The 21,720-nt window shown below is 43.6% G+C and overlaps 1 protein-coding gene across 1 annotated transcript; it reads left to right on the forward strand.

Moving 5' to 3' along the window:
• The first annotated feature begins 9,170 nt into the window (after positions 1 to 9,170).
• On the forward strand, positions 9,171 to 14,666 carry LOC133553371 (uncharacterized). The gene is made up of 2 exons (XM_061901493.1): positions 9,171 to 14,297; positions 14,385 to 14,666. Exon 1 carries the CDS (start codon positions 9,273 to 9,275, stop codon positions 10,428 to 10,430), a length of 1,158 nt encoding a protein of 385 aa, XP_061757477.1. The 5' UTR covers positions 9,171 to 9,272; the 3' UTR covers positions 10,431 to 14,297; positions 14,385 to 14,666.
• The last annotated feature ends 7,054 nt before the right edge of the window (positions 14,667 to 21,720 follow it).

Genomic DNA, 21,720 nt, shown 5'->3' on the forward strand with positions numbered 1-21,720 from the left:
GTCCCAATGATCCTAGGAGCTATGTTGTCCGGGGGCATAAAGCCCCCTGGTAGTGTCTCCCAAGGCAAACAGGTTCTAGGTGAGGGATCAGACAAAGAGCAGCTCGAAGACCTTTATGAAGAAGAAACATCATGGACCCAGATTTCCCTCGCCCGGACGCGGGTCACCGGGGCCCCCCCTCTGGAGCCAGGCCCGGGGGTGGGGCACGATGGCGAGCGCCTGGTGGCCGGGCCTGTTCCCATGGGGCCCGGCCGGGCACAGCCCGAAGAGGCAACGTGGGTCACCCCTCCAATGGGCTCACCACCCATAGCAGGGGCCATAGGGGTCGGGTGCATTGTGAGCTGGGCGACAGCCGAAGGCAGGGCACTTGGCGGTCCGATCCTCGGCTACAGAAGCTTGCTCTTGGGACGTGGAACGTCACGTCACTGGGGGGGAAAGAGCCTGAGCTAGTGCGCGAAGTCGAGAAATTCCGGCTGGATATAGTCGGACTCACTTCGACGCACAGCAAGGGCTCTGGAACCACTTCTCTCGAGAGGGATTGGACCCTCTTCCACTCTGGCGTTGCCGGCAGTGAGAGGCGACGGGCTGGGGTGGCAATTCTTGTTTCCCCCCCTGCTCAAAGCCTGTACGTTGGAGTTCAACCCGGTGGACGAAAGGGTAGCCTCCCTCCGCCTTCGGGTGGGGGGACGGGTCCTGACTGTTGCGGCATAGCTCGGTTGGTAGAGTGGCCGTGCCAGCAACTCGAGGGTTGCAGGTTCAATTCCCGCTTCTGCCACCCTAGTCACTGCCGTTGTGTCCTTGGGCAAGACACTTTACCCACCTGCTCCCAGTGCCACCCACACTGGTTTAAATGTAACTTAGATATTGGGTTTCACTATGTAAAAGCACTTTGAGTCACTAGAGAAAAGCGCTATATAAATATAATTCACTTCACTTCACTTGTTTGTGCTTATGCACCAAACATCAGTTCAGAGTACTCGAGGGAGTACTGGAAAGTGCTCCCCCGGGTGATTCCCTTGTCCTACTGGGACACTTCAACGCTCACGTTGGCAACGACAGTGAAACCTGGAGAGGCGTGATTGGGAAGAATGGCCGCCCGGATCTGAACCCGAGTGGTGTTTTGTTATTGGACTTTTGTGCTCGTCACAGTTTGTCCATAACAAACACCATGTTCAAACATAAGGGTGTCCATATGTGCACTTGGCACCAGGACACCCTAGGCCGCAGTTCCATGATCGACTTTGTAGTTGTGTCATCGGATTTGCGGCCTCATGTTATGGACACTCGGGTGAAGAGAGGGGCGGAGCTTTCTACCGATCACCACCTGGTGGTGAGTTGGCTGCGATGGTGGGGGAGGATGCCGGACAGACCTGGGAGGCCCAAACGCATTGTGAGGGTCTGCTGGGAACGTCTGGCAGAGTCTCCTGTCAGACAAAGTTTCAATTCCCACCTCCGGAAGAACTTTGAACATGTCACGAGGGAGGTGCTGGTCATTGAGTCCGAGTGGACCATGTTCCGCACCTCTATTGTCGAGGCGGCAGATCGGAGCTGTGGCCGCAAGGTAGTTGGTGCCTGTCGGGGCGGAAATCCTAAAACCCCTTGGTGGACACCAGCGGTGAAGGATGCCGTCAAGCTGAAGAAGGAGTCCTATCGGGTCCTTTTGGCTCATAGGACTCCGGAGGCAGTGGACAGGTACCGACAGGCCAAGCGGTGTGCAGCTTCAGCGGTCGCGGAGGCAAAAACTCGGACATGGGAAACCATTGATAACATAGCACCGCTAAAGTTAAAAAAGGCTCCAAAAAAGCGCACCCCGTGGTTTACAGAAGAAACTAGAGCTCAGAAATTATTATGCAGAAAGCTGGAACGCAAATGGCGCACGACTAAACTTGAGGTGCACCATCAAGCATGGAGTGATGGTTTAATAACTTATAAACGCATGCTTACCTTAGCTAAAGCTAAATATTACTCAAATCTCATCCACCGTAATAAAAACGATCCTAAATTTTTGTTTAGTACGGTAGCATCGCTAACCCAACAAGGGACTCCTTCCAGTAGCTCAACCCACTCAGCTGATGACTTTATGCAATTCTTTAGTAAGAAAATTGAAGTCATTAGAAAGGAGATTAAACACAATGCGTCCCAGCTACAACGGGGTTCTATTAACACTGACACGATTGTATATACGGCGGATACTGCCCTCCAAAATAGTTTCTCTCGTTTTGAGGAAATAACATTAGAGGAATTGTTACAACGTGTAAATGGAATAAAACAGACAACATGTTTACTTGACCCTCTTCCTGGGAAACTGATCAAGGAACTCTTTGTATTATTAGGTCCATCAGTGCTAAATATTATAAACTTATCACTCTCCTCGGGCACTGTTCCCCTAGCATTCAAAAAAGCGGTTATTCATCCTCTTCTTAAAAGACCTAACCTCGATCCTGACCTCATGGTAAATTACCGACCGGTGTCTCACCTTCCCTTTATTTCAAAAATCCTTGAAAAAATTGTTGCGGAGCAGTTAAATGAACACTTAGCGTCTAACAATCTATGTGAAACCTTTCAATCCGGTTTCAGGGCAAATCACTCGACGGAGACAGCCCTCGCAAAAATGACTAATGATCTATTGCTAACGATGGATTCTGATGCGTCATCTATGTTGCTGCTCCTTGATCTTAGCGCTGCTTTCGATACCGTCGATCATAATATTTTATTAGAACGTATCAAAACACGAATTGGTATGTCAGACTTAGCCCTGTCTTGGTTTAACTCTTATCTTACTGATAGGATACAGTGTGTCTCCCATAACAATGTGACCTCGGACTACGTTAAGGTAACGTGTGGAGTTCCCCAGGGTTCGGTCCTTGGCCCTGCACTCTTCAGCATCTACATGCTGCCGCTAGGTGACATCATACGCAAATACGGTGTTAGCTTTCACTGTTATGCTGATGACACCCAACTCTACATGCTCCTAAAGCTGACCAACACGCCGGATTGTAGTCAGCTGGAGGCGTGTCTTAATGAAATTAAACAATGGATGTCCGCTAACTTTTTGCAACTCAACGCCAAAAAAACGGAAATGCTGATTATCGGTCCTGCTAGACACCGAACTCTATTTAATAATACAACTCTAACATTTGACAACCAAACAATTAAACAAGGCGACACGGTAAAGAATCTGGGTATTATCTTCGACCCAACTCTCTCCTTTGAGGCACACATTAAAAGCGTTACTAAAACGGCCTTCTTTCATCTCCGTAACATCGCTAAAATTCGCTCCATTCTGTCCACTAAAGACGCTGAGATCATTATCCATGCGTTTGTTACGTCTCGCCTCGACTACTGTAACGTATTATTTTCGGGTCTCCCCATGTCTAGCATTAAAAGATTACAGTTGGTACAAAATGCGTCTGCTAGACTTTTGACAAGAACAAGAAAGTTTGATCACATTACGCCTGTACTGGCTCACCTGCACTGGCTTCCTGTGCACTTAAGATGTGACTTTAAGGTTTTACTACTTACGTATAAAATACTACACGGTCTAGCTCCATCTTATCTTGCCGATTGTATTGTACCATATGTCCCGGCAAGAAATCTGCGTTCAAAGGATTCCGGCTTATTAGTGATTCCCAAAGCCCAAAAAAAGTCTGCGGGCTATAGAGCATTTTCCGTTCGGGCTCCAGTACTCTGGAATGCCCTCCCGGTAACAGTTCGCGATGCCACCTCAGTAGAAGCATTTAAGTCTCACCTTGAAACTCATTTGTATACTCTAGCCTTTAAATAGACTCCCTTTTTAGACCAGTTGATCTGCCGTTTCTTTTCTTTTTCTTCTATGTCCCACTCTCCCGTGTGGAGGGGGTCCGGTCCGATCCGGTGGCCATGTACTGCTTGCCTGTGTATCGGCTGGGGACATCTCTGCGCTGCTGGTCCGCCTACGCTTGGGATGGTTTCCTGCTGGCTCCGCTGTGAACGGGACTCTCGCTGCTGTGTCTTGGATCCTCTTTGGACTGGACTCTCGCGACTGTGTTGTATCCATTGTGGATTGAACTTTCACAGTATCATGTTAGACCCGCTCGACATCCATTGCTTTCCTCCTCTCTAAGGTTCTCATAGTCATCATTGTCACCGACGTCCCACTGGGTCATCATTGTCACCGATGTCCCACTGGGTGTGAGTTTTCCTTGCCCTTATGTGGGCCTACCGAGGATGTCGTGGTGGTTTGTGCAGCCCTTTGAGACACTAGTGATTTAGGGCTATATAAGTAAACATTGATTGATTGATTGAAGAGTTCGGGGAAGCCATGGAAAACGACTTCCGGACGGCTTCGAAGCGATTCTGGACCACCGTCCGCCGCCTCAGGAAGGGGAAGCAGTGCACTATCAACACCGTGTATGGTGCGGATGGTGTTCTGCTGACCTCGACTGCGGATGTTGTGGATAGGTGGAAGGAATACTTCGAAGACCTCCTCAATCCCACCAACACGTCTTCCTATGAGGAAGCAGTGCCTGGGGATTCTCTGGTGGACTCTCCTATTTCTGGGGCTGAGGTCGCTGAGGTAGTTAAAAAGCTCCTCGGTGGCAAGGCCCCAGGGGTGGACGAGACCCGCCCGGAGTTCCTTAAGGCTCTGGATGCTGTGGGGCTGTCTTGGTTGACAAGACTTTGCAGCATCGCGTGGACATCGGGGGCGGTACCTCTGGATTGGCAGACCGGGGTGGTGGTTCCTCTCTTTAAGAAGGGGGACCGGAGGGTGTGTTCCAACTATCGTGGGATCACACTCCTCAGCCTTCCCGGTAAGGTTTATTCAGGTGTACTGGAGAGGAGGCTACGTCGGATAGTCGAACCTCGGATTCAGGAGGAACAGTGTGGTTTTCGTCCTGGTCGTGGAACTGTGGACCAGCTCTATACTCTCGGCAGGGTTCTTGAGGGTGCATGGGAGTTTGCCCAACCAGTCTACATGTGCTTTGTGGACTTGGAGAAGGCATTCGACCGTGTCCCTCAGGAAGTCCTGTGGGGAGTGCTCAGAGAGTATGGGGTATCGGACTGTCTTATTGTGGCGGTTCGATCCCTGTACGATCAGTGCCAGAGCTTGGTCCGCATTGCCGGCAGTAAGTCGAACACATTTCCAGTGAGGGTTGGACTCCGCCAAGGCTGTCCTTTGTCACCGATTCTGTTCATAACTTTTATGGACAGAATTTCTAGGCGCAGTCAAGGCGTTGAGGGGTTCCGGTTTGGTAACCGAAGGATTAGGTCTCTGCTTTTTGCAGATGATGTGGTCCTGATGGCTTCATCTGACCGGGATATTCAGCTCTCGCTGGATCGGTTCGCAGCCGAGTGTGAAGCGACCGGAATGAGAATCAGCACCTCCAAGTCCGAGTCCATGGTTCTCGCCCGGAAAAGGGTGGAGTGCCATCTCCGGGTTGGGGAGGAGACCCTGCCCCAAGTGGAGGAGTTCAAGTACCTAGGAGTCTTGTTCACGAGTGAAGGAAGAGTGGATCGTGAGATCGACAGGCGGATCGGTGCGGCGTCTTCAGTAATGCGGACGTTGTACCGGTCCGTTGTGGTGAAGAAGGAGCTGAGCCGGAAGGCAAAGCTCTCAATTTACCGGTCGATCTACGTTCCCATCCTCACCTATGGTCATGAGCTTTGGGTCATGACCGAAAGGATAAGATCACGGGTACAAGCAGCCGAAATTAGTTTCCTCCGCCGTGTGGCGGGGCTCTCCCTTAGAGATAGGATGAGAAGCTCTGCCATCCGGGAGGAACTCAAAGTAAAGCCGCTGCTCCTTCACATCGAGAGGAGCCAGATGAGGTGGTTCGGGCATCTGGTCAGGATGCCACCCGAACGCCTCCCTAGGGAGGTGTTTAGGGCACGTCCAACCGGTAGGAGGCCACGGGGAAGACCCAGGACACGTTGGGAAGACTATGTCTCCCGGCTGGCCTGGGAACGCCTCGGGATCCCCCGGGAAGAGCTAGACGAAGTGGCTGGGGAGAGGGAAGTCTGGGTTTCCCTGCTTAGGCTGTTGCCCCCGCGACCCGACCTCGGATAAGCGGAAGATGATGGATGGATGGATGGATGGATGGGGGAGGATGCCGGACCGACCTGGCAGGCCCAAACGCATTGTGAGGGTCTGCTGGGAACGTCTGGCAGAGTCTCCTGTCAGAGAAAGTTTCAATTCCCATCTCCGGAAGAACTTCGAACATGTCACGAGGGAGGTGCTGGACATTGAGTCCGAGTGGACCATGTTCCGCACCTCTATTGTCGAGGCGGCTGATCGGAGCTGTGGCCGCAAGGTAGTTGGTGCCTGTCGGGGCGGCAATCCTAAAACCCCTTGGTGGACACCAGCGGTGAGGGATGCCGTCATGCTGAAGAAGGAGTCCTATCGGGTCCTTTTGGCTCATAAGACTCCGGAGGCAGTGGACAGGTACCGACAGGCCAAGCGGTGTGCGGCTTCAGCGGTCGCTGAGGCAAAAACTCGGACATGGGAGGAGTTCGGGGAAGCCATGGAAAACGACTTCCGGACGGCTTCGAAGCGATTCTGGACCACCGTCCGCCGCCTCAGGAAGGGGAAGCAGTGCACTATCAACACCGTGTATGGTGCGGATGGTGTTCTGCTGACCTCAACTGCGGATGTTGTGGATAGGTGGAAGGAATACTTCGAAGACCTCCTCAATCCCACCAACACGTCTTCCTATGAGGAAGCAGTGCCTGGGGAATCTGTGGTGGACTCTCCTATTTCTGGGGCTGAGGTCGCTGAGGTAGTTAAAAAGTTCCTCGGTGGCAAGGCCCCGGGGGTGGACGAGACCCGCCCGGAGTTCCTTAAGGCTCTGGATGCTGTGGGGCTGTCTTGGTTGACAAGACTCTGCAGCATCGCGTGGACATCGGGGGCGGTACCTCTGGATTGGCAGACCGGGGTGGTGGTTCCTCTCCTTAAGAAGGGGGACCGGAGGGTGTGTTCCAACTATCGTGGGATCACACTCCTCAGCCTTCCCGGTAAGGTTTATTCAGGTGTACTGGAGAGGAGGCTACGCCGGATAGTCGAACCTCGGATTCAGGAGGAACAGTGTGGTTTTCGTCCTGGTCGTGGAACTGTGGACCAGCTCTATACTCTCGGCAGGGTTCTTGAGGGTGCATGGGAGTTTGCCCAACCAGTCTACATGTGCTTTGTGGACTTGGAGAAGGCATTAGACCGTGTCCCTCGGGAAGTCCTGAGGGGAGTGCTCAGAGAGTATGGGGCATCTGACTGTCTTATTGTGGCGGTCCGCTCCCTGTACGATCAGTGCCAGAGCTTGGTCCGCATTGCCGGCAGTAAGTCGAACACATTTCCAGTGAGGGTTGGAATCCGCCAAGGCTGTCCTTTGTCACCGATTCTGTTCATAACTTTTATGGACAGAATTTTTAGGCGCAGTCAAGGCGTTGAGGGGTTCCGGTTTGGTGACCGCAGGATTAGGTCTCTGCTTTTTGCAGATGATGTGGTCCTGATGGCTTCATCTGACCGGGATCTTCAGCTCTCACTGGATCAGTTTGCAGCCGAGTGTGAAGCGACCGGAATGAGAATCAGCACCTCAAAGTCCGAGTCCATGGTTCTCGCCCGGAAAAGGGTGGAGTGCCATCTCCGGGTTGGGGAGGAGACCCTGCCCCAAGTGGAGGAGTTCAAGTACCTAGAAGTCTTGTTCACGAGTGAGGGAAGAGTGGATCGTGAGATCGACAGGCGGATCGTTGTGGCGTCTTCAGTAATGCGGACGTTGTACCGATCCGTTGTGGTGAAGAATGAGCTGAGCCGGAAGGCAAAGCTCTCAATTTACCGGTCGATCTACGTTCCCATCCTCACCTATGGTCATGAGCTTTGGGTCATGACCGAAAGGATAAGATCACGGGTACAAGCGGCCGAAATGAGTTTCCTCCGCCGTGTGGCGGGGCTCTCCCTTAGAGATAGGGTGAGAAGCTCTGCCATCCGGGAGGAACTCAAAGTAAAGCCACTGCTCCTCCACATCGAGAGGAGCCAGATGAGGTGGTTCGGGCATCTGGTCAGGATGCCACCCGAACGCCTCCCTAGGGAGGTGTTTAGGGCACGTCCTACCGGTAGGAGGCCACGGGGAAGACCCAGGACACGTTGGGAAGACTATGTCTCCCGGCTGGCCTGGGAACGCCTCGGGATTCCCCGGGAAGAGCTAGACAAAGTGGCTGGGGAAAGGGAAGTCTGGGTTTCCCTGCTTAGGCTGTTGCCCCCGCGACCCGACCTCGGATAAGCGGAAGAAGATGGATGGATGGATGGATGAATGTTTGCACCACTGCTTAATAACTGTTTAATAAATACAGTTTTGGTCAATTGACTTAGTTGTGATTTCCTTCTCTGCATGAAAGTTTAAAATGAGCATGTATTAATGTTCTATGACCAAGAATGTTTTAATGTAGACACATAGAATCATCATACTGCTGTGATTATATGTATCAAGTGTTCATTCAAGGCTACGGCAAAATATTGAGATATATATCGTGTATCGCGATATGGCCTAAATATATTGAGATATTAAAAAAGGCCATATCGCCCAGCCCTACCGGCAATACATAAAATGACCCAAATACGGTAATATTGTACATATTACTTATACATATATACTTGCATCCATCCATCCATCCATCCATTTTCTACCGCTTATTCCCTTTCGGGGTCGCGGGGGGCGCTGGCGCCTATCTCAGCTACAATCGGGCGGAAGGCGGGGTATATACTTGCAGTTTATATTAAATGTTGATGGAGGGATTTAAATTTGTTTTAGAGGGCTTTGAAGGCTACAACAATGACTCCCTAAAGCTGTTTTTTCAATCATCTTTAAGACATCCTAAAAAACCCAAAACGGGTGTTCTTGTCTCTCATAATGATTGTGAACAATAGGCAAAATTCCCCAAAAAGTTTAGTTTCCCTTTAAGTGAACAGAAGTGCCATCCATTAAGCCTTTGTCCTCATGAATGTTGTGGGACATGCGCATTCTGCGTCTCCCTCCGCTGCGAGTCCAACCCGAGGACCCCCTGACAGCGCTTTCCAGACACGCCCCCGCACTCATCAAGCGGACCGCGCCCACTCTCTGCCGCAGCCGGCCGCATTACACACCTGTGACTGATGACGAGGAGCTGCTTAAGAGACCAGTGGACCCAGGGATCCTGGCGGGGAAGGAGAGACGCGGAACTACCAAACATTTGGAGTGAATTTGGCGGCGGCGAGAGTATCTAAATCTGTTTTGGCGGTTGAGCATAAGCTGTTTTGTGACTGGATCGAGATGGAAGGGGATAGTGACGGGATGTATGAGGATAGTATGGAAATGGATAGGACTAGAGGGGAGAGAGGAAAGAAGGGGAGAGGAGGGAGTGAAGGAAAGGCGAGTACTAAAAGAGTGCATGAAGACGATGAAGAGGTTGATAAGAGGAAAAGGGTTATGATGGATGATTATAAGATAATTTATACATTTAAATCAAACCAAGATATGAATGACATTAGTTTGATGACACTGGTTAAGGGATTAAAGAAGGACATTGGAGAGGTGGAGATAGCGAAGGTGCTCAGGGACGGACGGCTGTTGATTAAATGCAAAAATGGAGAGCAAAAGAACAAAACAATGCGATTGCAAAAACTGTGCAACAAAATAATAAAGGAAAAAATCGAAGTGGGAGAACGAAAGGGGGCAAGAGGAGTCGTGACAGGAATCCCAAGAGGAGAAAATTTAGATGATCTGAAAAGAGAAATAAAAGGAGGAACTGTCACTACGATGAAAAGAATGATGGCATTTAGGAACGGTGAAAAGACTGAGAGCGAATCCGTGCTAGTGCAATTTGCAGAGGAGGTCCTACCAGAGAGAATCATGATTGGGTATCTAAGCTTCTATGTTAGAGCTTACGTGCCACCCCCAGTACGTTGTTTCAAGTGCCAACGCTATGGGCACATAACTAGTGTGTGTCATGCTAAAATGAGATGTGGAAGGTGTGGAGGGGAGCATGAATATGGACAATGTGGAGAAAATGAACAGGTCAAGTGTTGTAATTGTGGCGGGAATCACACAGCAGCGTATGGGGGCTGCATCATAAGAAAACAGGCAACAGAAGTACAGCAAATCAGAGTTGAACGAAATATTACATATGCAGAGGCAGTTAAAATAAGAAATCAAGAAAGTGCAGAACAGGACAGAAGTGAAAATAGTTCAAGAAATAAAAAACAAGAGGCAGCAAATACAGGAATTTCCATGGACAAACTAGTTGTATTCCTGGCTTATGTAATAAATTGTACAGAACAGGCTAGAAACAAGACTGAGAAAATCAAAATAATTGTCAAAGCAGCAGCAAAGTTTTTAAATTTAAAAGAATTATCCTGGGAACAGGTGCAAGGTGAGCTACAGAGAGTAGACGAGACCGAGTCATGTTACCACAATCCAACGCCATGTTAATTGTTCAGTGGAATGCCAGAAGTCTGATAGCAAACGGACAGGAATTAAAGGGATATATTAATAATATGAAAAATAAACCACATATAATATGTATTCAAGAAACATGGCTGAAGCCAAAATTAAACTTTATAATAAAAGGATATATAACGATACGTAAAGATAGGAATGATGGGCAAGGAGGAGGATGTGCCATATTTATTAAGGAAGATATGCATTATTCAATATTAAAAGTAAAACAAGAACTAGAGATAGTAGGAGTAGAAGTATGGAATAATAAAGAAAGATACAAAGTACTAAACTTCTATAATCCATGCAAGAAATTAGAAATTCACCAACTAGAAACAATAATGGAGCACTGGAGTGGGAATATTATTTGGTGTGGTGACTTTAATGCACATAGCACAATGTGGGGTGAAAGGGATGACTGGAATGGGGATACATTGGAAGCACTTTTGGAGGAAAAAGAACTGGTGTGTGTGAATGATGGGTCGGGAACAAGGTTAGATGTCGTCACGGGTAAAGAAACAGCAATAGATTTAACACTAGTGTCACAAGGGTTAGCAGGAAAGGTGGAGTGGGAAGTAAATAAATACAGCACAATGGGAAGTGATCACTATCCAATCGTCATTCACATAAACATAAATCATAGGACAGAAAGCACTAGGATAGAAGGAAGATGGAAGTATAATCATGGTGACTGGGAGAAATTTAGGGAAATTACCGACATAACTTTAAAGGAAGTAGATATAAATCAAGATATTGAACAATTAAATACAGATATTACAAAGTGCATAATAGAAGCAGCCGAACAGAGCATACCAAGGAATAGTATAGGGAGAAGAAGGAAGATAGTGCCGTGGTGGACACAAGAGTGTACAGATGCAATACAAGAACGGAATAGAGCATTTAGAATATTGAGAAGAACACATAATTTCCAAGACATGATCCAATATAAAAGGCATCAAGCTAGAGTAAGGTATGTTATTAAAAAAACAAGAAAACATCATTGGAGAACTTTTTGTAAAACACTAAATAGAACTACTCCTTTAAGCCAGGTGTGGGGAATGATCAAGAGAATGTCAGGGCTCAGAAAAGAACATAAAAATCATGTGATGAAAGATGGAATGCGGAGTGTGGTAGGAAATAAAGAAAAAGCAGAACTTTTAGCAAAAACCTTTGTTAAAGTGCACAGTAATGATAATTTGAGAAATGTAGAAAAACAAAAGAGAGAAGAAACAATTAGTGTAAATATTGAGGAAATGAAGGAAGACAACGATAATAGTTTTATCAACACTATGGATATGACATTTTCTTTGGATGAAATGGTTCGAATTTTAAAAAAAGTTAAAAATACGACGCCAGGGAAAGACCTGGTGAGTTATCAAATGATCAAAAATTTAGGTAGCATCGGCAAAGAAGTGGTCTTGAAATTATATAATAGGATATATGAAGAAGGAAAATTACCAGATGAGTGGAAAACAGCTGTAATAATTCCAATATGCAAGCCAGGGAAAGATCCGGAAGAGGCAGGAAATTATAGGCCGATTGCATTGACCTCAAATTTGGGCAAAGTAATGGAAAAAATGATTAATGAAAGATTAATATATTATTTAGAGACAAAAGAAATTATAAAAAACTACCAAAGTGGTTTTCGCAAAGCAAGAAGCACAAATGACCCAGCAGTGCAGCTGGAAGAGGAAATTAGAAAGGGACAAATAAATAAAGAAAGTATAATTGCGGTATTTTTTGACATAGAGAAAGCGTATGATATGTTGTGGAAACAGGGGTTGCTGATGAAACTAAATAGGATTGGGATTAGAGGAAGAATGTACAGATGGATAAAAGACTTTTTAACAAGTAGAACATTATTAGTAAAGATAGAGAATGAATATAGTAGAGAATACAAAGTGGAAAATGGGACCCCACAAGGGAGTATAATAAGTCCAGTACTATTTTCCATCATGATAAATGAAGTTTTTAGTGAAGTGGAAGGGTTAGTGGAGGTGGCATTGTTTGCTGATGATGGAGTGATGTGGAAGAGAGGTAGAAATACAAATTATATAGAAAAGAAGATTCAAAAAGCGGTAAATAATGTTCAAGACTGGGGGACGGCTTGGGGTTTAAGATTCTCTGTTGGAAAGACAAAAGTCATACATTTTACGAAGAGGAAAATACAAAACAAGCTCCAAATAAAACTCTATGGAGAAAACATAGAAGAGGTACAAGTATTTAAATATTTAGGAATATGGTTTGATAAAAATATTAACTGGTCAACCCACATCAGCAAGATAGTGGAGAAAAGTAAAAAGGTGTTAAATATAATGAGGGCTTTGAGGGGTAAAGATTGGGGGGCTGATAGGTTGACATTGAAAACAATATATATCACTTTAATTCGGTCTGTTATCGACTACGGATGCATTATTTATCGATCTGCTTCAAAAACTCTACTTGAGAAAATAGACCGGATCCAGTCGCAGGCGTTAAGATTATGTTGTGGAGCTACTAAATCTACTCCAGTGGCAGCATTACAAGTAGAAATGAATGAAAAACCTTTGGACATGAGGAGAGATCAACTCTCAGCAGTTTATTGGGCAAACTTAAAAGGATCCAAGCAAGGACATCCAACCCGTCAAGTGCTAATAAATTACCAAGAAAAAGGGAAGAAAAAAATGAATAGTTTTGGGTGGATAATAGGAGATATATGTAAAAAAACACAAATTGACAATATTAAAGTGAGCCCTACAGTACCAATTCCTGCAATACCACCGTGGATGTATGAAAACCCAAAGGTAGACTTGCAGTTACTGAAGAATAGACATTTAAATAGTTACCAAATAGAACAACGGATTGAGGAAATGTTTTTTGATAATATTATGATATACACAGATGCATCAAAAACTATAAATAGTAAAGTAGGAGCTGCTGCAGTTATCCCACAGAGAAATATAGTGTTGAATAAAAGAATTAGTGATAAACTATCTGTTTTTACGGGGGAATTGGTAGCAATTTATATGGCAGTTAACTGGATAGAGGAAAACAAAGCTAGGAAAGTAGTCGTGTGCTCGGACTCCAGCAGTGCATTGACGAGCATAAAAAACATAACATCAGAAACAAGACTAGATATAGTTTATGAAATAGTTCAGGCAATCTACAGAATAAATAAAGCGGGAGGTGTGGTAACATTTCTCTGGGTTCCTGCTCATGTAGGAGTTGAGGGAAATGAGTTAGCTGATAGATACGCAAAACAAGCAACCACTAAAACAGAAGTAAACATGGAGATTAAGCACAGTAAAGAAGAAGTGAAGAGCATAATTAAGATAGAACACAATAAAAAGTGGCAGGATAATTGGAATAAGGAAACAAAAGGTAGAGAGTTTTACAAAGTCCAGAGGAAAGTAGGTGTAATGAGAGGAGGGGGTAGAAATAGGAAGGAAGAAGACATTATTACTAGAATGAGATTAGGCCATACATATCTAAATAGTTCACTAAAATTGATAGGCAAACATACTACAGGGCTGTGTGATTTTTGCCACCAGATAGAAAATGTTGACCATGTCTTAATACAATGTAGGAAATATAATAGAGAAAGAGAAATACTGGAAAATAAGTTAGCAAAAGAAAATATTAGGTTAGAAGTGGGAGATATATTAGGATTGCATTCAGAAAACATAGGATATAAAGCAATATACACATATTTAAAAAACACTGGGTTAAGTAAAAGAATATAGAGTAGGGATCCACCTCGGTCCACACTCCATTACAGTAGGTGGCGGTAATGCACACCAGAAGGTTGCTTGCCAACCGCCATAAAAACAAAAGAAGAAGAAGAAGGATCCTGGCGGGAACTTAGTTCTCTGTTGAAGTACAGTAAGCGATCATCCTGCTTTATGCAAATCCTGTTTTCCTTGTGTTCAGTCTCCGTGGTTCTCAGTTTCTTTTCCCGTGTCCCCGCAGAACTCTCCGTCACCTGCAAAGTGAGCTGTGCGTCTCACTCTTCCCCGGATCTCCTTCGTCCTCGGATTGCTTCCTTCGTCCCTCGACTCCTCGCTTCCTTCCACGGACTACCCTGCCTGTCTTGCCCTTATTGGACTGCATCGCGTCTCTCAACACGCACCTCCAACACTTTGGTAAGACACTCCAGTTAATCTATAAACACACAGTCTTACAACACACACTCTTGGGTTTTTGACACACACATCATTCTCTAGTTTATTAGTATTATATTTAGTATTTATATATATATATATATATATATTTTATTTTTTATTTTTTTTTTACTTTGTGTAAGAATAAATCTTTGTACATTACTGCCATCTGGTGTCCGTTTGCCGTCACGTCATTAGTAAACCATAACAATGAATATGCAGAATATGCTGATCATCAAAACACCCACAATACTGGGAGGAGAAGATGCAAATATATTATATAGCACGTGCAATGCGATTTATCAACACTCATCACCGTTTTGCTAGCACTTTTTAGTGTTTTATTTAGCATGTCTGAAAAGTGCAAATTGAGCTACACACACAGCTGCACGATCAGGACGTTTGACAAAAAATCCTCTGTCATACGTTTGTGTGTCAATTGTATGGTCTGTCAGAAATAAAATGATTTAAAACGATGTCTGCTGGCGTTTTTTTAGAAAGGCTGTGTTTTCTCGAACTATATTATTGATATAAAATATCTCCCATATTTAAATATTTTTGAAGTATGCATTTTGTTGCTTCTTGAGGCCGATTAAGCACAGGTTCTCTCCCTTGAGGGCACACTTACACGTAAAAAAAACAGGGTTTCTGTTTTTGTAGATGCACTTTGAACTGTCTCTAAAAGTGGCAAATGTCTCCATCTTTGAAAACACAGCAAAACGCCACAAGTTGGATCAGGATAAGATGAATATGCAGTGCTGTCTCAGTGTAAATGCAAAATCCTCATCTAAATAAAGTCTGCACGCAGTCTTAGTAAATCACATGCAACTAGCCCACTAATAGTACACAATTTTATAGATTGCACACACTGTCTTGCGCTTGGAATTAGGATCTTAATAAATCAGGACCTTAGTGTACCTGTTTTGCGGGATTTGACAACGCCATCCTGTTTTGACACGACACTGTCTGAGGACATCTGTGGAAAAGTGATGATTAAATTCAACAGTTTTGTGTTAGTAACAGTACTTAACAGCTTTCTTCACTTGACTTACCATCATTCAATAACATAACTGGCTCCTGCTGTCGACAAGACCAAATTAGATAAGATTGGATTTCATTTTTGACATTATTGTCTCGTTTTTCATTGGTAAGCAATGTGTCCATGTTTTCATAGTTTTTGTCAACGTGCATTTAAAATGTTTGGATTACTTTGTGTGCACAAACAAATAAAACCTGCCACTTTGCACATTTCAGGAGTATTTGAAAACAGTGAAGCCCTAAGACCTAAGCTTGTTGACAATAACGCTGCAAACATGAGCACAGCAGTGGTGCTAACAGGCTGCCAGCATGTACAAACTTTTAGATTTCATCAAATTGAGAGATCTGAGGTGTCGTTTTCTAAATGAGTCTAAATTGCATCTGTTTGTCAAATACCTAGAATAAAAATTATGTTTGCAGTTATGTTGCATTAAAATAGTGTCATTGTTTTTGTATTGTTGCTGTTTGGACAGACACACACACACATACACTATATTGCCAAAAGTATTTATCCACCTGCCTTGACTCACATATGAACTTGAAGTGCCATCCCATTCCTAACCCATAGGGTTCAATATGATGTCATTCCACCTCTTGCAGCTATTACAGCTTGAACTCTTCTGGGAAGGCTGTCCAGAAGATTGTGAAGTTTGTTTATAGGAATTTTCGACCATTCTTCCAAAAGTGCATTGGTGAGGTCACACACTGTTAGTCGAGAAGACCTGGCTCTCAGTCTCCGTTCTAATTCATCCCAAAGGTGTTCTATCGGGTTCAAGTCAGGACACTGTGCTGGCCAGTTAAGTTCATCCACACCAGACTCAGTCATCCGTGTCTTTATGGACCTTGCTTTGTGCACTGGTGCACAGCCATGTTGGAAGAGGAAGGAGCCCGCTCCGAACTGTTCCCACAAGTTTGGGAGCATGGAATTGTCCAAAATGTTTTGGTATCCTGGAGAATAAAAGGTTCCTTTCACTGGAACTAAGTAAAGTTAAAGTACCAATGATTGTCACACACACTAGGTCTCCCGTCCAAAGGCAAAACCCAGTTACTCAATTTTGGTCAAAACTGAGCTGATAATTTTGGAGTTCCTAGGTGATATGCTTTACATTAGTGTATGCGATATTGTAATTTGTTCCGTAAGTAAGCTGTTACGCGCATGGCAGGACCTAGCAAATACCACATAACTGCGTAGATACAACAGAAAAACCTAGTATCTCAGGGGACCAATCAGAGTTTCTTTGTCAGTCGCCTTATAGTCTTTAATGAGACATTTGCACGAATGGGGGCCGACGGTCAACCTGATTATGTGATATGATGGCACGAGAGGATATTTGGAAGATTGGCCCAGGACGTTGCAAGCACCTTCATTAAATGTATTGTTCTTGATTCTTCCCCTTGCATACTCTTTTGGGCAGATAACTGTGGAGGTCAAAATAAAAACTGGACGCTGTACACGGCTCTTGCCCAATGTGCAAACGCAGAATGGGGCCCACCCGAGATTGTAATAAAATATCTGGAGAAAGGGCACACGTTCATGAGAGCAGATTCAATCCATGGCTCAATCGGCAAGAAAATGAAAGCTCAAGAAAACATCTATACGTTTGATGACTTTGTAGATCTTTGTAAGACAGCATCAAGATAGATTGGTTTTCCTTTGTTTTCTCAAAATCAGCAAAAAGTGAGTTACTAGGTTTTGCCTTTGGACAGGAGAGGTGTGGTGAAATGTGTCCTCTGCATTTGACCCATCCTCTTGATCACTCACTGGGAGGTGAGAGGAGCAGTGGGCAGCAACGGTGCTGCGCCCGGGAATCATTTTTGGTGTTTTAACCCAAAATGTGCCGTTCTCCTGGCAACCTCCAAACCCAGACTCGTCCATCAGATTGCTAGATGGAAAAGCGTGTTTCATCACTCCAGACAACGCGTCTCCACTGCTCTAAAGTCAAGTGGTGACGTGCTTTACACCACTGCATCCCACGCTTTGCATTGGACTTGGTGATTTATGGCTTGGATGAAGCTGATCGGCCATGGAAACCCCTTCCATGAAGCTCCCTGCGTACTGTACGTGGGCTAATTGGAAGGTCACACAAAGTTTGGAGCTCTGTAGCAACTGACCCCTTTCTGTCAGTTTACGTGGCCTACCACTTTGTGGCTGAGTGGGTGTTGTTCCTAAACTCTTCCATTTTCTTATAATAAAGCCAACAGTTGACCTTGGAATATTAAGGAGTGAGGAAATTTCACGACTGGATTTGTTGCACAGGTGGCATCCTATGACAGTTCAACGCTGGAAATCACTGAACTCCAGAGAGCGGCCCATTCTTTCACAAATTTTTGTAGAAACAGTCTCCATGTCTAAGTGCTTGATTTTATACACCTGTGGCCGGGCCAAGTGATCAGGACACCTGATTCTGATCATTTGGATGGGTGGCCAAATACTTTTGGCAATATAGTGTATATTGTAGGTCAGAAGACCAACATATCATTTTTTGATTGTATCAAGAATTGTCACATGTGCAAAAAGTGAGTAAAACCATGGAAAAAAAAAAATATACGGTATGTTTACAACTGCAAATAAACATATTTTCCCTCTTTTTGTCATTTTTTTAAATGTCACAAAAATGTGTTTAACTGTCCTTTGAGTGTTTTTCGACGGGGGATCCCCCGTGCCACAAATAGATTGCAGTCCTGTGCTAAACATTGGTTAATGCAGGTTAAACAAGTGTAAAATAGATGTAACTACGTACAACAAAGAACAACAAATAAAGTTAAAGTACCACTGATAGTCACACACACACTGGGTGTGGTGAAATTACTCTCTGCATTTGACCCATCCTTTTGTTCCACCCCCTGGAAGGTGAGGGGAGCAGTGAGCAGCAGCGGTGGCCGCACTCAGGAATCATTTTGGTGATATAAATATATCATATATATTATATATATATAGATAAATATATATAATAAATATTTCCCGATATCTGTGATTTAAACAAAGCAGCCAAGGTTTTTCTTCACTTGATCAAGTCAAACAGCAAATATTGTAATATGTCCATAGTTGCTGCATCAGATGCCCCGTGGGGTATATTGTGGTTTTCTATGACAATGCATAAAGTTATACTTCAATCAATCCTTCGGGGTCGCGGGAAGTGCTGGAGCCTATCTCAGCTACAATCGGGCAGAAGGCTGAGTACACCCTGGACATGTTGCCACCTCTTCGCGTTTTATTTATTTATTTATTTTTACAACTCTTGTATTAGATCCGAATCCCCTCGGGAATTATTAAAGTATTTCTTATTCTGATTCTGAAGTTGAAGTGATTCCTTTCTTTATTCATCTTTGAGTCAAAATATGTTGCTTATTGCTTACTCATGCATATTTCAACATACAGTATTCTTCTTAATGCACCCTTCTGTTTTGAAGCATAAAACCTGACCGGATGATTAAAGACAAAAGTTTATGATAAAGTAACAAGCAAGTAATTTAGTGGAAAGCAGGAAATTGTCAGAAGCCCCCTTTTATAGCTTTGCTGCTACAGCATCCTGTACATCAGTGGTTCTCAAATGGGGGTACGCGTACCCCTGGGGGTACTTGAAGGTATGCCAAGGGGTATGTGAGATTTTTTTTTAAATATTCTAAAAATAGCAACAATTCAAAAATCCTTTATAAATATGTTTATTGAATAATACTTAGACAAAATACGTACATAAGTTCAAAAACTGTGAAAAGAAATGCAACAATGCAATATTCAGTGTTGACAGCTAGATTTTGTGAGGACATGTTCCATAAATATTGAAGTTAAAAATTTCTTTTTTTGTGAAGAAATTTTTTGAATTAAGTGCATGAATCCAAATGGATCTTTATTACAATCCCCAAAGAGGGCACTTTAAGTTGATGATTACTTCTATGTGTAAAAATCTTTATTTATAATCGAATCCCTTGTTTATTATTCAACAAGTTTTTAGTTATTTTTATATCTTTTTTCCCAAATAGTTCAAGAAAGACCATTACAAGTGAGCAATATTTTGCACTGTTATACAATCTAATAAATCAGAAACTGATGACATAATGCTGTATTTTACTTCTGTATCTCTTTTTTTCAACCAAAAATGCTTTGCTCTGATTAGGGGGTACTTGAATTAAAAAAATGTTCACAGAGGGTACATCACTGAAAAAAGGTTGAGAACCACTGCTGCACATCATACTATAGTTGCAGTATACAACAACATAGCACAGCAACGCTGCTTCATAATGACGTGTAAGTGTTAAAGATAGCGGCTTACCTTATGCTGGTGCAGATCAAAGTGTGTCGACGGCAGAAAACTATCAAAAGGTTCAGCGATTCCAGCTTGTGTACTGTTGTCATGGTAACTGCCTTTCTAGCATTTCCAGTAAAAATGCACAAGCATATTACTATAAAAAGTATCATATGCTTTATAAAGTTAACACTGAAATAAAGTAAATAAACAAATGGTATATTAAAAAGGTTGCTGAAAGCGCAAATTGTGTCATGTATGACACTAAAGCCACCACTAGATGGCAATAATGATTTATATATGTGCTGCAATTTGACTATGGACGTCTTTCACTGTACATGCATTGACAGCACAGCAGATACCAGTTCGTTAATATTAATATTAATGAACTGGTATCTGATGTGCTGTTATAAATTCTTCTGTACTTATCTTATTTGGTCATTCGAACGATACACGATAGTGTGCATCAGGGGCGCCGCTAGGGATTTTGGGCCCCATGAAAATAATCTTTACAGGGCCCCCAACACAGCGGCAACATTTTTTGATGCTATTTTACATACAATTATGCATTTTAATGGTATTTTTGACTATCATTACCATATTTTTGAAAGAAGAACAGTTAATAACTTAGTGTCATTATTTTTTCTGTATTATAATTTCATCATCATTAGGGGCCTCTCTGGGCCCCCCTCCATCATGGGCCCCTAGAATCCGTCTCCTTTACCCCCTTTTCAGCACCCCTGGTGTGCATCAGCGTGTATATACTTAGAACAGTTCTATCCTTCCTACGCATCCACACATCAGCTTGTGCATCAGCGCTCACCAAAGCAGCCCACGCACTTTTCTCACTTGTGGGAAACCCCGGGTTAAATTAGTGTTGTTGGCAGCTAAAAGGTCACGTTGTGTAAGGAATGGGATTCATTTACATTCAAATACACATATTTCAATGTAATTATATGGAGTCTTACAAGACACCCAAAGAACCTTTTTTCTACTTTAAAATATATTTTTCCTGAATGGAAAATGTCTACAGCAAGGGTTTAATGTTATTACCATAAAACAACGTTTTTTATTATTTCCCAGCTATTTATACTGTACCTGAATACAGATTTGTCATAGACACACTGCATGTGCATACTTTTTTATTGCAAAATCACTGTATTATGCACATGGGCTTTCAGATGTGCGTTTTTAACAGCGTGCATTCATTTGGCCCGGTGAACAAGTTAGGACAGAAATCATGGTCCCAATACGGAAAATCATTTCATATAGTAGAGAATGTCTCATTTGAAGCCCTGGTGGGGAAATCTATCAAAGTCAATGTGGTCCCAAAAAGGAAGGATTTTTCAAATTGACTTATGAAATAAAAAGTGTGTGTAAAAATTTGAAGTGCTCCCCCTCCGGCCAATATATATAATAACAAATGTGTGAAAGAAATTGAAATGCACCCCCTTTGGCCAAAATGTATTGAATAAATTAAATAAATATGCATAGAGAGACATACTGTCATAACTTGAAGTAAATAATTATGATTTATTAACAATTCCAAACAAAAAATATAAAAATAAAAATGACCTAAAATCTTACCTTTTTATATTTGCAAAGTATGTATATATTATTAATGTTGTAACTGCACATCTCTATATACCTACAAAGGGTGGTCCTAAAGAGTGTGTGTGCGTGTGTGCGTGTGTGTGTGGGTGGTTGATGATTGGAGAGTTGGGTCATTGTTTTTAATTCTGTAAAGGGACTTGTGTTGCATTTGTTTTATTTATGAAATGTGCTTTGTAAATACAGTTTAAATTAATTTGATTATTGTTTTAGATTGAATATATGTGTATATATCTCCATCCATCCATCCAT

This window comes from Nerophis ophidion, linkage group LG05, assembly GCF_033978795.1.
Source record: "Nerophis ophidion isolate RoL-2023_Sa linkage group LG05, RoL_Noph_v1.0, whole genome shotgun sequence".
NCBI classification, from domain to species: Eukaryota; Metazoa; Chordata; class Actinopteri; order Syngnathiformes; family Syngnathidae; genus Nerophis; species Nerophis ophidion.

Coding starts and splice junctions, on each gene's coding strand:
- LOC133553371 (XM_061901493.1), top strand. CDS start 9,273: ATGGAAGGGGATAGTGACGGGATGTATGAGGATAGTATGGAAATGGAT.